The sequence below is a fragment of the Meriones unguiculatus genome, chromosome 17 (genome assembly GCF_030254825.1).
Source record: "Meriones unguiculatus strain TT.TT164.6M chromosome 17, Bangor_MerUng_6.1, whole genome shotgun sequence".
In the NCBI taxonomy this organism is placed as follows: domain Eukaryota; kingdom Metazoa; phylum Chordata; class Mammalia; order Rodentia; family Muridae; genus Meriones; species Meriones unguiculatus.
In genome coordinates, this window is record NC_083364.1 from 1269762 (window position 1) to 1286860 (window position 17099).

The 17099-nt window shown below is 41.7% G+C and overlaps 1 protein-coding gene across 1 annotated transcript in view; it reads left to right on the top strand.

Annotated features, from left to right (window-relative positions):
* The first annotated feature begins 8329 nt into the window (after positions 1-8329).
* The window catches only part of LOC132648655 (grainyhead-like protein 2 homolog), a 28043-nt gene continuing 19273 nt past the window's right edge, over positions 8330-17099 (top strand). Inside the window, exons 1-2 of the mRNA XM_060370884.1 lie at positions 8330-8351; positions 8787-8881. Of these exons, the coding sequence (XP_060226867.1) occupies positions 8330-8351; positions 8787-8881 (117 nt within the window). The remainder of the gene's footprint in view (positions 8352-8786; positions 8882-17099) is intronic.

A 17099-nucleotide genomic window follows, 5' to 3' on the forward strand; every position in this document is an offset into this window, starting at 1 on the left:
GGAAAACTGAATAGAGTTATCTCGCACAGTACGGTACAGAAACAAGTTTCCATCGAAAGAACAGGAACGCAAAGCACAACTTTGTAAACTAATTCACATACATGTCGCCCGTTCAATTATTATAACAGGAAAACTGAAAAGTGATATATCACACTGTATAGCACAGAAACAAGTTTCCGACAGAAGAACAAAAACGCAAAACACTACTTTGTAAACTAAATCACATGTGTGTCGCTGGCTCAATCAGGAATAAAGGAAATTGGAAATGTGGTATATCGCACTGTACAGCACAGGAACAAGTTTCCAACGAAAGAACAGAAAAGCAAAGCACTACTTTGTAAACTAATTCACATATGTGTCACCTCTTCAATTATTATAACAGGAAAACTGAAAAGTGATATAATGCACTGTACAGCACAGGAACAAGTTTCCAATGAAAGAACAGAAAGGCAAAGCACTACTTTGTAAACTATTTCACATACGTGTTTCCTGTTCAATTATTTTAACAGGAAAACTGAAAAGTGATATAATGCACTGTACAGCACAGGAACAAGTTTCGAACGAAAGAACAGAAAAGCAAAGCACTACTTTGTAAACTAGATCACATGTGTGTCGCTTGCTCAATTAGGAATACAGGAAAACTGAAAAGTGATATATCGAATTGTACTGCAAAGAAACAAGTTTTCATCAAAAGAACTGAAACACAACGCACAACTCTGTAAACTAATTCACATACGTGTCGCCTGTTCAATTATTATAACAGGAAAATTGAAAAGTGATATAACCCTCACCCTAACCCTAACCCTAAATCTAACCCCCTAAACCTAACCCTAACTTGTTCCTTACAGGAACAAGTTTCCAACGAAAGAATATAAATGCAATGCACTACTTTGTAAACTAAATCACATGTGTGTCACTCGCTCAATTGGGAATACAGGAAAACAGAAAAGTAATATATCGCACTGTATAGCACAGGAACAAGTTTCCAATGAAAGAAAAGAAAATCAATGCACTACTTTGTAAAGTAATTCACATGTGTGTTGCTCGCTCAATTAGGAATACAGGAAAACTGAAAAGTGATATTTCGAACTGTAAGGCAAAGAAACAAGTTTTCATCGAAAGAACAGAAACTCAAAGCACAACTCTGCAAACTAGTTCATATACGTGTCGCCTTTTCAATTATTATAACAGGAAAACTGAAAAGTGATATAACCCTCACCCTAACCTATAACCCTAACCCTAATCCTGACCCTGACCATGACCCTGACCCTGATCCTGACCCTGACCCTGACCCTAACCCTAACCCTAACCCTAACCCCCTAACCCTAACCCTAACCCTAAACCCCTAACCCTAACCCTAACTCTAACCCTAACCCTAACCCTAACCATACCCTAACCCTTACACTATCCCTAACCCTAACCCTAACCCTAACTTGTTCCCAGGAACAAGTTTCCAATGAAAGAACATAAACACAAAGCACTACTTTGTAAACTAAATCACATGTGTATTGCTCGCTCAATTAAGAATACAGGAAAACTGAAAAGTGATATATCACACTGTACAGCACAGGAACAAGTTTCCATCGAAAGAAAAGAAAAGCAAAGCACTAGTTTTAAACAGAATCACATGTGTGTCGCTCACTCAATTAGGAATACAGGAAAACTGAAAAGTGTTATCTCACAGTGTACAGCACAGAAACAAGTTTCCATCGAAAGAACAATCAGTTCCCATCATGTAGAAATATAAATTATCACCAATGCACAATTTTTATCTTTATTCTTTCAGAAAACACTCAAAGGTACCAGGTTCTTTTGTGTGGTCCGTAGCTTAATGTTGTAGACTAGCAACAAAATAGTTATAAATTTAAAACTCTCTGAGTCATAGAGACCAGTGGGAAGTTTTATGTCCAGCCAAGTTTAGGTGTGTTCTTGTAACCCATGGTATATAAAAGGCTCATATGTATTTGCAGTTATATGTTTGTACACAAGATGTGAACTATCACTGATGTTCAAGTTTGCAGGTAAAGATGTGTGTGTGTGTGTGTGTATGTGTGTGTGTGTGTACTCGTGTGTGCATGCATGCATGTATGATCCAAAATCAGTCTTTCTGCTTTATATACTGTGCCCACTCTCTGGCCCCAGGACTAGAGCTTCAAATGATATTAAAAAAAAGAAAGCATGGAAGATAATAATAGTCTATAATATAAAATGTTTTTCTTTTAATATTGTTATTGTCTGAAATCTGTAACTTTGTCCTATATAGTTCCTGCCCTAAAAAATGAGACCAAACACAAGATAAACATTAGGTTTAGTGCAAAGAGAATCCTAGAAAAGATGTCATTTTCAATCATACCAGGAAGGCTATTATAATAAGTTATGGAGAGTAGATAGCAATGACATAATTGATTGCTACAGTTTAAGAACACTGGGGGGTGGGCAGAAGGGGCTGGTGTGATGGCTCAGCTGTTAAAAGCATGTCTGCTCTTCCAGAGGTCCTAAGTTCAATTCCCAGCAACCACATGGTGGCTCACAACCATCTATATACTGGAATCTGATGCCTTCTTCTGGTATGCCCATATACATGCAAATAGAGCACTCATATACAATAAATAAATAAAATCTTTAAAATTTAAACTTCAGAGAGTCACTCAGTGTTGGTCACATTATATATTCATAATTTTACCCATAAACAATTTGGAGTGTGTATTGAAAAGGTGCACACTTGAAAGATTTCATGTCACAAAAAGCCAAAGGGGTTTGGATTGGTGTGTAGACAGACCTTTGTAGGTGCTGGTCACAGCTTGGCTTTTTGTCACCTAGTAAGGTGGTAGTGTTTTGGGTTGTAGGCTCATGCTTTAGAAACCCAGCCTCTGACCTCTGTGCTATTGTGTTTGAGGTAGGGATAGTTAGATGAGGTCATGAGTGCTTCTCTGATGCTGTAAGACAATAAAGCCTCTGAGCTGCCTTCTTCCCTCTGTTACCATGTGTCATCCACCCTATGATGATGTAGTAAGGAGGCTCTTACAGGCTCTTCTTTTGGGCTTCTCAGCCTTGAAAGCCACAAGTTTTTAAGCAATGTACTAAAGCATGTGGTATTTAGTTACACTAACAGAAAACAGACTAAGACGCACACCAAGTGGTAGAATTGGAGAGGTATGTAATGTGCTTATGTGTTTCTTACTCTGAGAGGCACAGCTTACAGACAAAGGTTTAGGGGTTTCTGCAGTATTGTGTGTATTCAACCCTGGGCCTACCTCACACATGGCTTTTAAGGGACCATGAGCAAGTGATGAAATGATTCGGTGATTGTCAAGAGCCAGCTCAAGTGTCAACATACTCAAGGACACCCAAGTTACTCATGACTTGTTAGAGTGCTCTGAAGAAGATAATGAGCTTGTTGGAAAATTCTTACATGAGTCACACAGGCTTTCAAATGCTGCTTTTTGATTTAGAAGAACAGGGAGAAAAATCTCAACACGTTTAGAAAGGTTTGTGTTTCTTCCATCTTTTTCAAATCAGAGTTGAGTGTTGCTCAGACAAGCCCCTCTCCTTTGTGAGTTGACCTGCCCAGGCTTGCAGATGTGGCACACAGAGGTTTCAGGACAGGTGGGTCAGTATGACTGTTGTCCACAATGGAGAAGCAGCTGTACATTCTTTAGATACTGTCTCTGATGTCAGAGGTAACTCACTGAGGGTCATGGAGAAGAGGTCATATGCCCAGCTAAAAGCTTCCTTCCTGTATCTATCACCCTGAGCATGGGCCTGTTGAATCATAGCTCCCAAACATATCAACCATGCCACATTCTCACAGCGTCTGATGAAGCTGATGTGGCTGTGCACAGAATTGGCACAGTTCCCAGATTCATCTCTAGCATTCCACCTTCATTATTTCACTAGTCCAGACAGAATCTACAGCTTCTAGAAGAGTGCCATCTTCTGTATTAATTATACCACACTGTTTAATCTCCAACAATATACATATAATAATTAAAAGCGGTAGTTATAATTCTCCAAGCACATGAGGCTTAATTAAGGTGCAGGAGCCTCAGCCTTCAAAAGTCTGAATTAAAACAAGACACCCAATTAACAGACCACTGATTATCTGCAAAAGATAAAAGCAAAAGATAGCAAAAGGATTCACTCACCATCATACCTCCTTCAAAATTAAAAATAGTTGCATCCCATAATTTCTATGTGAAATATAACTTGCAAGAAATGAGTAAAGAAAGCAAATATGTTGGCATACTCATCATTTTTCCACAGCACCAGTGCCTTTGGTTTTCTTAGATGGGCTAGCTTGACCTTCTCACTCAGCCTTCTCATGCTAGCAAGTTCTAAAAATATTTTCTTGTTGAAGAAAACATTTCAGCATTCCCTGCCAAAGTACCCTATTCCTGCCTTCCTTTGTAAGTAACTTCCCACAGTCCCCAAATGCCCAGTTTCCTTTCCTCCTTCACCATACATTCCCTCAGCACCTCATAAAGCAGTTGCCATTGAAGTATGTGCTTCAATATCTGCTGATGATTTATGGTTGAAATTGCAGTTAAAAATGCGGCTGTTGGTATCAGACAGAACTGAATTCAAATCATAGTTAATTAGTTACCAGATTTTTTGACTTCCATAAACAGTTTGGCTTCTCCCTATGAGAAAACATACTGATTGCTACCTCAGGAATTATTCCAAAAACAGACCTCATCATTGGCACAAGGCCTGTCCAGCATGAACATGTATGTTCTTAACTAGACCACAGTTATCATTCCAGGAGTCTTTGGGTCTGACTGCCAAGAGATGACAGTGGTTTTATCAGAAGGAAACAATATCTTTGAGTCCACTCTAGGTACAAGGATAGACCTCTTGGAGTGAGTCTAAGTGTTCCTGGTTAGATAAGTCCTCCGCCATTGTATAGCCTTGTGTCTGTTCATCAAGAAAAAAAAGGTTTTTTTTGTTTTTTTTGTTTTTTTTTTTTTTTTTTTTTTTGGTGGGGAAGAATAGACCATTACATGGACCTCATGAATAAAGACTAATGTATATATTTTTTTTTCTTTTTACTTTTTCCCAAACAGGGTTTTTCTGTGTATCATTGGCTGTCCTGGACTCTTTGTAGACCAGCCTGGGCTTGATCGCCTAGAGATCCACCTGCTTCTGTCTCCCTGAGTGCTGGGATTATAGGCGTGCACCACCAACTAATGTGCTTTCTAAGAGCATGGTGGTGAAAACCAGAAGTACCCAAAAGATCCATTCCATTTTACAACAGAGTCAAGACTTCTCAAGTGTAGGAACCCCACCAGCCCCACATGAGAGTTGGCAGAAATGTAGTCTTGGCCTCACTCCATGCTCATGACTGAGAATATCTGGCAGTGGCCTATGTCTCACCAGAGCCCTATGCTGGCCTCCAACATTTGAAAATGTGCTTCTCAGATAGTCTTTAAACCCCGAGAATCCATGAATTACCATATTGCTCTGGGGCATCCTGACACACCCTGGATGATGTCTGTGGCTGTGTATTTCCATACTACTTGGCCTGACTTGGATGTTCCACCTACTTGGATGTTCAGGACATGATAACCTCAGACTGGAGATGTGGCTTTATGGCTGGCACCATGGCATCAATGGGATTAGTTTCATTAGAATTACTCCTCCCCGTGATTCCACTTATTTCAACATGACTTACTAGCTGAGCATTTAGTGATTGTCCTTTTGAGTGTAAATTATCATAATTAATAAGAACTGCCTTCATCCTATTTTTCTGTTTTTGTTGGGTAAGAAATAGAGAAAAGAACATTCAAGACTTCTTTGAAAAATCAGGCAGATTTAGAATAATTATCTTGTTTGTTTATGTTTATGTATTTAGTTGTGTTCTATTTTCTATATTGCAAGAGCTATAAGACTAAGGGCCTAGTGAGGACATTTCCTGGCACAGAATGAGCATTTTGGTTGCCATATTTATTGGTTGAGTGCCATATTAGAAGACTCTGGTGTGTTTCTATATGACAAGTGGTATGAAATTCTTTTTCTTTTTTTCAGCCCTTTTTGGGGGAAATTAAAACTGGAAAAATGAAGCCTTGTGATGTAGGACTCCACAGTGTCAATCTAAGCACCTTTCTTGTCTTAACTTCTAGATGTGACATTTCTTCTTTACAGCTGATCTTACCTGCTCTTTTCTCAAACAACTATAAGATTATCTTGCAAGGGATTAGTGAAGAAATCATGGAATTCAAATTTAAATTTGGCTTTCTTCTCTCTCTCATAGAGGAAGCCTGCAGAAAGCACAGGTGTGCATTCGTGATCGTCCCAAACATAAAGCCTTTTTAGAACCTGTAAGGGGTAATGTTCTTTTTTTTTGATTTTCCCCTTCATTTGCCTTTGAGTATTTATTTTAAAATCATGACTACCCTAAGAGAAAAGTGTATCAAGAATAAAATTAGAAAAGCCAAAATAAATGAATGAACTTACAAAAATAAAAATAATAAGAAGAAATGCAAATAGCCAGAGAACAAGAATGACTATTCAACGCCTTTAGCAATCAAGGAATTTCAGATTAAAATAATGTTTTGAATATTAGTCTGGAAAAAAGACAATCTGAGAAGAAAAGACATAATTGCCCTAAGTGTAAATTGTTCCTCCCTGGACCAGTGTGGCAAAATTAATCAGCCTTAAAATTATAGCTGGGTCTAGTGGCTCAGATCCCTAACCTCAGCACTTGAGAGGTAGCAGCAGGCAATCTCTGTGAGTTCCAGGCTAGCCAGGAATACACAGTGAGACCTTGTTTCAACAGAACAAAACAAAGTAAGAAACAAAAAAAAACTTATTTCCGGAAATATGCTTTTTTAAAATGTCTTTTGTTTTAATGCTAGCTGTTGAACCCAAGTTCTCCTAGCCCTTGCTCTACCAGCAAGCTATACTTCTGCCCCTGAGAATTTACTTTAATAAAATATAATTAAATTTAAATGAAATTTAGCTGTAAAAAGAAGTGAAACACTGGGGTAGAGCAGCAGACTGTCAGCTGTCAGCTGAGTGACCAATAAGAATAAAGCCATGACACATGGTCTGATACAATCGTATAATTTTACAGAAGGTTTTACATATGGAAGACACCAGAGATGAGCCAAGCGAAACAATATAGCAATGAAAAAGATGTTTATTAATCACTGTATAAAAATAATCTACATATTTGGAGAAAAGGAGCTAGATGAGAGATAAGAGCACATAGATAAAGTTTAAAGGCAGTTAATTGTGGGTTAGTAGACTGTGGTTGTCCTTAATTTTTTTTTATTTATTCATGGTCTCTGACTTTCCTATGTTGAATATACATACTTTTATGCTAAAAGTTTATGTGCTTTGTTTAAAATATAAAGGTTTGGAGTTGGATATGACAGCTCAAACCTGTAATCTCAGCATTCAGGACAAGTTTAACCAGCTTGGGTTATACTTGTGGAACTGTGTCTCAAGGCACAGAGAAACAAAACAATGCCAAAAAAGAAAAGAAACATCTTGCTTTGAGGTTTCTCTAGGCAAGACCACTGGAGTGAGTGAAAAGGAAATAAGTTAGCACTCTCCACAAGAAGATTCTAGGCTGGCTAGGTGCATGTGGGCAGATATTTGCATGTAGGGTAGATGAAATGAAGACACAGCATTCAGCAAACTGCTTTGAACCCCTCAGGGATCATAGAAAGCAGAGGTGATCCGAGAAAGAGGGGGAAATAGAATTCAGACTGAGGCTAGACCAGCCAGCCTATCCCAGGGAGTCTGGAGAGCATGAGGTGGGTTTTCCTGCACCATTCCGCTCCCAGCAATAAGGAATCTTCCTGCAGTGCTGAGGTACCAGTTTCATCATTGGAGATAAGCAAATTGGGCTTTTCTGTGTAGCCCAACATGCCCATAACAGTACACAGCACCCATGCTGATCTCTATTGACTCCATGGGGAGTCTAATGGGATGACAGGGAATAGCTACATACCATAAGGGAATAGATACCTACTCTATAAGGGAGTCACTACATACTGTATGAGGGAATAGACACATACTATAAGGGAATAGATAACATATTGTGTAAGGAGTGACCATAGGACAGAGCCCAAAGTGGTCAGGTGATGACAGCCAAGTGAGATTAACGCAACGCTCTGGAGTACTAAGATAAGTTTTAGAAATGTCCTTCTTTGGCATGGGGGTGCCTCAGTGTAGTGTGTGCTTAGTGTGTGTTTGATCTCTATCACCATCACTGCTCATGGAAAGCCTTCACTCTACTGCAGTTCCTTTAGTGACATCACCTGACTGGCAGAATATTTTGCTTCTAAAAATTGTCCCTGTGTGTGTATTGGGGGAGCGGGGGATGGCTGTCAAAAAAGTGGGAAGTAGGAAGGTGAACAGAAAAAAAAGACCTAATAATCAAATCAGATAAAGACATGGTTCACTTAGATTTACTCTTAATAAAAAGACGTGAGTAAATTTTTTTTTCAGCCGTAGAATTCTGTAAGCAGAAATATGTAGCTTGTCACACTGCAAAATAGGCAAATCCAAAACTTTACCATTGACAAATAATGTGTCATCGAGGGACTCTTACTTTAGTGTACAAGCATGTGTGCGTGCATGGGTGCATATGTATGTGTGTGGCGTGTGAGTGTTTTGAGCCAGGGTCTCATGTACTGGCCAAGGCTGGTCTCTGTTACAAGGATGACCCGGAACTCTAGATCCTCTTGTCTTTACCTCCCGAGTGCAGGGATTAGAGGCCTGTGCCTCTCCTCCTGGCTACCACCCTGCTAAGCCCTTTTTCTCTTTCACTGTCATAGCTGACTACAAGGAGAGCTTCAACACCATTGGAAACATTGAAGAGATCGTGTACAATGCTGTTTCCTTCACCTGGGATGTGAATGAAGAGGCAAAGGTTAGTGAAACCTACCATGGCTCTTAATGAATGAAGACTCTTGTTCAAAACCCTGTGTAGTGTTTTCCTAGAAACTTGAGTCAAAAAGAAGAAAATGAGCATGGTCCCTTTCTTATTTTATTTATTTATTTAGTTATTTGTTTATCTATCATCTGTGTATCTATCTATGTATCTGTATGTATGTATGTATCTGTCTGTCTATTTTGGGTTTTAAAGACTGAGTTTCTCTGTGTAACAGCCTTGGTTCTCCTGGAACTCTCTTTGTAGACCAGGCCAGCCTTGAATTCACAAAGATTCAACTGCCTCTTCCTCCCAAGCACTGGGGCCCTGCTATATTCCCTTTTAGAGGATTCATGCCTTTGTCCTTTTGTTGTGGGGTGTGAGCTTCTGCTCTGAAAAAATGTGATGAGCTGCCATGTTGCCCCTCCTCAGTTCTTCAGGCCACATGTTCCAGTCTAGAACTTGCATCTAACACTTGGAGTCTCGTAAGCCCCCGGCTTCTCTATGCCACCATCAGGAAGCTTGTATCTTCACAGTAGCGACATACAGCTTCAGTAGGTGAAGGAGCAGAGCTCCAGAAGTAGGGCTTCCAATCACCTTCACCACGATGACTTTGAAACACTTCTTTGTTGACTGACCCTCTTCTGTTTCTTTGGGTGTAAGTGTAGCTGAGACATGCAGGGGTAAGTAATGTCTCTGACAAACAGGCATCAAGGACAGATGCCTGCCCTACCTTGGTTTGGATAAGGAAGTGTTTCCACAGATAGCCCTGTTTGCTCTCTAGCCACAGGTCTGTTTTGAAGGCCCCAAAGCTCATTCTGGGTCTCAGTGTCTTATTCTTCAGCCTCATTTTGCACTTAAAGGATGTTTCAGATAAAACCTAAGCTTGTTTTCTGCTTCAGTTGTGTACCTGTGTACCGGCTGGAGAGTGTTAGAAGACTTTGTCTTTCATCTCAGGAGGAGGTCAATGTAAACAAGGCTGTCAATGCTTCATTGTCCTCAGCGGGAAGGCTGGGTGAGAGAGGAAACTGGCTGGGAGTTTACAAGCAGGCTTTCCAGAAGAAAATGAATTGCTCAGTGTCTCATTCCGCTCATGTATAAAACAATGTAGGTGAAACTGGCTTTAGGCCCAAGAAAGCTGACCCAAATGGGCATTCAGTGACAAGTCAGCCGTGCAGCCTGGAGAATGTTCCAGAGAAGGGAACAGGCCCTACTACAAGATGCTTCACACAGAACTTCAGGCAAAATGTGTCTCTGGCATGCCTGCACACACCATGTGCTCTTGGCTGCCTGAGACCTCTCCAACTCTCTCCCTACTCCTGAGACTGTCACAGCTTACTGAGGTTGTCTGCGCCATTCCACGGCTCCTGCCACCTATCTTTCTTTAGCCTGTGCTGGCCCCTGCTCTTTATGTTTCTCTTTGAGGCTAGACTATTGCACAAAAGGGGTTTGTGTTAGGGCACAGTACTGGGATGTGCTGGAATCTCTGGCAGTCAAAACAAATGTCTCTACAGGCATCTTACTAGGTTTTGGGGGATATCGATCCAGCAAGGGATCCAGTAACCAATCAGCAGTGTGACCAGGGGGAGGCCATATCCACTTCATGGTTACTGAGAAGAAAAATGGGATTTTGCCACAGAAGATGTCCTAGAGTCTTAAAGCTAGCTCTAAACATGCACCACAGTCCTCTCCGTATTTTCAGTATTACAGTCTGCTGTAATGGATGGTAGAGACAAGTGAGTTAAGGGCTGTTTCAGTAGGGACCTTTGAAAGAGAAGTGGACATCCCAAGAGACAGGCTCCATGGAAGCTGATGGAATAGTTGATTTGGGGCTACACTAGCTGATCTTGCAGCCAGTTCATTCTACACCACTCACTTGCCATATACAAGTGCTCACTTTATGTATGCATGGATGGATACATGTATGTCTGTGTGCATGAGTGTGCACATGTGTGCCTGTCTGTATGTGAGTTTGCACATATGTGCACAGGTATACTTCTAGGCACACATACTGGTTTTCTGTAGACATTGGCAAATGGTCTTGGACAATATTTTATGATACTTCCTGCAGTAGTGTTTGTTTTATTTCCTTAATACCTATTTTTAGTGAATGTCTTTTGTTTTAAGTGATAAGTAAGCTTTTTAATGTTACAAATGGTTATTACTGATTTTATAGTAAGTAGACTGCAAAAGAAACACTAGGATAGCAGTTGTGGGAAAGACTGTCAGCTAAACAGGGAGGATTGGTGATATCATACAGAAAATGTTTTCTTTTCGGGGGTTGCTGTTACGTTTATACCCAACAGATATCTGCAGGCTTCAGGAGGGGGTCTCAGCAGCTCAGTCTATTTCACAGGATGTTTGGGATTTTTTTTTGGTGGCCAGAAAACACAGACCTATGGTCCACAAAGCACATGTGTTAATATTGTGCATTTATGAATTATTCTAAATTTTAACATTTTCACCCATGTTTAAAAATAAAGAGTTTTTAGTTTGTTTGTAACATTTTTTTTGGAGATAGGGTCTCCCTGTGCTACCTTCTGGGGTGTGGGATTATAGGCCTAAACTATAATACCAGGCTTCATCATTATCATCATTATCACTATTGTTGTTTTTATCATTATTATTATTGTTATTATTATTATTATTATTATTATATGCAGGTTTTTGAATTATTTTGATAATTAAGAATTCTAGAGGCACTGGGCCTAAGTTTGCAAGGTTGTAAGTGGCTTTCATGATGAGTGACATTATCCTTAGTGCTACTCTGTTCTGGAACTTTCTCTGCCCAGCCCTGGGTATACATTTGAATTTTTACGCACTATGGCATCCACCCGAGGTTCAGGTCTTTGCTAGCTACCACTGTTGGGAGGTAGCAACACAATGAGATTTAAAATGTTTCTCATGTGTATGTGCCAAGTACTTTACCCACTGGGCCTTCTCCTTAGCCCCTCTTCTAATGTTGTGTTTATTGTTTGTGTGTGCGCACACTCCTGTGTGGTCCTTAAAATTGACCCCAGGACTTCCCATGTGCTAGGCAAGTGCTCTGCTTCTGAGGACCTTACACAGCCCTGCCTCTTAGCCCTGCATCTATCTTTCCTCTGGAGCAAGCAGGAGAAAGGAGAGGACACCAACACTGAGTTATTTAGCTTCCTTTAGTAATGAACAACATTTGGCCAGGAATGTGCTCAAGTTCTGTGGTGGTCCCAGGCTCTGGCCATGGTCCCAAGCTGGCTGCCTGCTTCAGGCCTAGTGGCTGCAAGGTTCCACCTCTCAGAGCCGGTTTTTCCGGTTGTGCCACAGTGGCTTTCTGTTAGGTGACTCAAGCAGGCTAAACAGTCTTGGACAGGACCTGTTCCCCTCGGGGTCTGTGCAGTCTGGAGGACCATGCACTGTGCATTGTCTCAGGTTCTTGGTGTGTAGATGGTGGAGTTCTGAGTGTCCCCACTGTCCCCACAGGTGGGCATGGGTCCTGGCCAGTGCAGCAGAAGGCACCTGCAGTGAGGTACAGCTGTGGCCTAGACCTGGCACCAGAGTTTCCAGCATTTGTGTTTATTTTTTCTGGGGACAGGGGTGGTTTTTAAGCCAAGCTGTGTGGCCCAGACTGGCTCAGAACTCACAGCAATCCTCCTGTCTCAGCCTTCCAAATGCTGGTATTACAGGCATTGCCGGCTTCCAGCATCTCATGTCCCCTTCCTCAGTTTTATTTGCTGAGCTGTGGAATGGTGGGGAGTCAGGGTAAACACTCCACAGATGCCTGAGGTCCCACCCAGAGGGTTATGATGGGACAGCTTCTGAGCCTTACTTTCTCACATGACTCTCACCTGCAGGGCATTCCGATTTTAAGTTTCTCTTTAAAGTCAAACACTGGTACTAGAAAGCAGGTTTGCCAAGCACAAATCTCCAAGATGGTGATTTTTCACACAAGACTGTTGAGTCATTCAAGAGTAGTGAGCTTGGAGTACTGGTTCAGAGCATCTCTGCGATGGTGACATCACCCACACGGTGCAGCCCTAACTGCAGCTCTTTCTCAGGTTTCCAGGGAGAGTTCAAATGCCCCATGCCTCTTCAGTGTTGCTCTCTCTTCCATAGTGATTCCAAGGTTAACCTAGTCCCTGAGTGCTAGGATGTCTGTCATGGAGACCATACAGGAGACCAGCGTGAGCATTAGAGTGCTGCAGAATTCCTTGCACTCTTTGCCTTGTTACTATATTAGGAGACCAGCACACTACACCCTTTGTTTTGTGTTTGCGCCTTCCTACTCTAGCAAATGCTAGGATGAGGGAGGTCACCCCCTCCCCAGTCTTTAAAAAAAATCCCTCTTCAGCCAATATTTTAATTCAGTAAAAAATATTTCTCAATAGGGATTGAGCATAGCAAAAGTCCTCCCTCTTGATTAGTTTCTTTAGGTGTACAGATTTTGGTAGGTTTATCCTATATTATATGTCTATATGAGTGCAATCCCTATCCAGAAAGGCAAAGAGGATGAACATCAGAAGAAGGAGAAAAGAGACCTCTGAAAGGCTCTGCCCTGTACACTATCAAAGCAGATACTGAGACTTATTGCCAACCTTTGGGCAGAGTGCAGGGAATCTTATGAAGGAAGTGGGAGACAGTAAGATCTGGAGAGGACAGGAGCTCCACAAGGAGAGCAACAGAACCAAAAAATCTGAGCACAGAGGTCTTTCCTGAGACATACTCCAACCAAGGACCATGCATGGAGATTACCTAAGACCCCTACACAGATAATAGCCCATGGCAGTTCAGTGTCCAAGTGGAGTTCCATAGTAATAGGAACAGGGACTGTCTCTGACATGAACTGATTGGCCTGCTCTTTGATCATCTCCTCCTGAGTGGGGAGCAGCCTTACCAGGCCACAGAAGAAGACAATGCAGTCACTCCTGATGAGACCTAATAGAATAGGATCAGAAGGAAGGAAAAGAAGACCTCCCCTAAGAGTGGACTTGGGGAGGGGCATGCATGCAGAGGGGGGAGGAAGGGAGGGATTGGGACAGAAGGAGGGGGGGAACCACAGGAGGGATACAAAATAAATAAAGTGTAATTAATAAAGAATTAAAAAATATTTCTCCTTCACCACCACTAAAGACGAGTCTATTACATCTTTCTTTAGAAAAATTTTTGCTTACTGTCTATTATTATTATTAATGTGTCTCTCTGTGTGAGCCTGGGTGCACAGGAGTGAGGACATGCATGTAGAGCTCAGAGGACACTTTCCCAGAGTTGTATCTCTCTTTGTACCTTGCTCTGAGTCAGGGTCTCTTGTCTCTGTCACCCTCCACAGTCCAGGCAGGAGGACATAAACTTCCTGTCTCTGCGTCCCATCTCTCAGGAGGACTGTGGGATTACAGACACTCCAGCATCCCTAACTCCCTATCTAGGTTGTGGGAACAGGTCTCAGATTGCCAAGCTTGTGTGGCAAGTACTTTTGCCCACTAAGACATCTTGTTGGCCTTTCTTTTGACAAGTCTTAAAGAAAAACCTGCCAGGCTGTGGTGGCACATGCCTTTAATCCCAGTACTGGGGAGGTAGAGGCAGACCGATATATTTATGAGTTTGACAGAGCTAGTTCCAGGAGAGCCAGGGCTAAATGGTGAAACCCCATCTTGAAACAAACAAACAAAAGCAACCTAAAATAATTCAGTAATATTAAGCTGGCATAGTAGGGTATTCTTTGCTGCCTTTGGATTTAGCGTCTCTGCCTGTCAGGGTAGAACAAGGCTTCCTGTTTGATGCTGTCTGTCCTGTTTGCCTGAATACCTTCCACTAGCTGCAATTAAGGACTTGATGTGTCCCATTCATCCCTTTATTATTAGATTACCAGTGAATGTTCTTCCAGTCTCAGGAAGAGAGTTTCAGAAACATGTCTGTATCAACGGATGTTTAGGATGCAACTGGATGTACAGGGCTAAGAGATGTCATGGAGGACATTTCTCTGCATCTCAACTTCCAATTTGCATCCCAGTCCTGCAAGATTAGGTAGATGGAAGGGCGGATGCTACCCTCAGGCTCCTGTCCTACCCATCCTCATGGAAGCAAATCATCCATTACAATGAGACCAAAAAAAGTGCTATAATTTTCCTTTTCCAATAATTGCAGAGTGCAACTTACATGGGCCTAGGAGGGAAGATGGGCATCAGCTTCGCCTCCTCAGCAAAGCGGATTAAATGACTCTTCCTGCTTGGCCACAGGCCCCATGTTTAACATCCTCAGCCCCACAGCAGCTGGCCCCCAGAAAAGCTGGTGTGCTGTTTTAACACTTCAGAGCCCAGAGCTTTCCTTATCCTTATGCCCTGGAGCATTACTTGTTTGTATCATAAAAACCATTGTTAATCCCATCACTCAGGAGGCAGAGGCCAGGTGGATCTCTGTGGTTTGAGTCCAGCCTGGTCCACATAGTGAGTTTCAGGATAGCCAGGACTACACAGAGAAAAACCAAAAAGAACTACCACCACCAACAATAACAAAACCTGTCTTGAAAAACCAAAAAGAACTACCACCACCAACAATAACAAAACCCCAAACCATTGACCAGAATGGACGTAGCTACTACTTCAGATATTTTGCTCTCTTCAGCTGAGTGCTTGTATGTGTGTAGACTAACTTGACATCAACAATCTCTGCTGAATGTGTGTGTACGTGCCCACTCACACATGCGTGCTCTGAATAGCCTAACATTAGCGGGTCTTTCTACTCTGTACACACTAAAGAGCAGCATTTCCCAAGACTGCAGTTCTGAGGTATTTAACTGGGTTCTTTCTACCTTTACACATTTATTCTCTATCTACTCACCTCTCTAGCTCTTTCTCTGGTATCCTGAAATTTATTTTCACATTTATGGGCTTGTGTTTTTCTTTTATACTTTTTTCCTGTCATGAATAATAGAGACTTTTTGTTCTTTTCCTTTTGTTCAAAACCATGCAAGAGGCCCAGCATGTAACACACAAACAAAACTAAGATGGAGATTATTTTCAGAGAAGATGAAGGTATGTGCAACTTAAGCAATCAAATAAGCAAACACACTGCAAGTTGTTCTGACCTTCACACACACCCCACAGGAGAGAGAGGAGGAGGAGGAATGGAGAGAGAGAGAGGATTTAGAATAAAAAGTTGACTGTAAGCTTGTACCTGTAGAAACCCATCAGGTGATTATGGCCATGGCATGCTGACATTTCCCCTGAGCCCTGCTTCCTTACTAGTCTACTTCTAATTAATGTTAAGTATCTGAGTTTGCTCTAATATTTAAAAGATGTCATCTAAAGCTGAGGCTGTTTTTTGAGGAGTGGTTGTTGAGATGGCTGGCTGATGACAACTGAAGATAAGAGGTCTTCATCCATCTGTAAATCTGTCTCTGAGGAAGACAAAAGCCAATGGGAAGCAGTGCCTAGCAGCACCTGTACTATAGGGCAAGTAGGCAGAGTCAGTGTGTAGAGATCTGAGGACCTGTGTCCTGTAGAGCAACTTCCCTTGTCTCTCCTCCTGTGTGTTGGTTTCTTCCTTCAGGTGCTCCTCTCTCAAGGTGCAGCTAGTGGTGAGCAAGCCCTGCCCAGTCCCTGCATGTGAGCCAGGAATGGACAGTACAGTCCCTCTGAGTTTAAGAGACAGCTTGTTAACAGAGCAGGTCTGTGATGGCAGTGACATTTCACTACAAGAAAGCAGTGAATTGGGGAGAACAGAATTTTTTAATCTTGTACAACTTTATAGTTACTTTAGGTGAGTGAGATTATGCTAATTAAAAGCTATCCTTAAACTCAGTACCTATCATGTCTCAGGTTTGCTATTTCTTTTCTTCCTCCTCCTCTTTCACTTTTTCATTTTAATTTTTATTTGGGTGTGTGTGTTTGTATGCATTTCCCATAGAGGCCAAAAGAGGCTGTCAGATTCCCCTTGAACTGGAGTTATAGGCAGTTGTAAACTTCCAAACATGGGTGCTAGGAACCAAGTTTGGATCCTCTGGAAGAACACTGAATGCACTTACTTGCTGAATCATTTTTCCAGCCTCATCTAGCTGTCTCTTTTCCAGTATTTCTTTTTTCATCTGAGATGTCTAACAGGTGCTGTTGTTGAGTCAAGCTTTCATATAGCAGAGGCTGGCTGTGATCTCTTGATAATCCTGCCACCATTGCCCAGTGCTGGAATTACAGGCTTTTGCAATCACACCCTGCTTCATTGGTGCTCTGTGTCAAGTACAGCGCTCTTA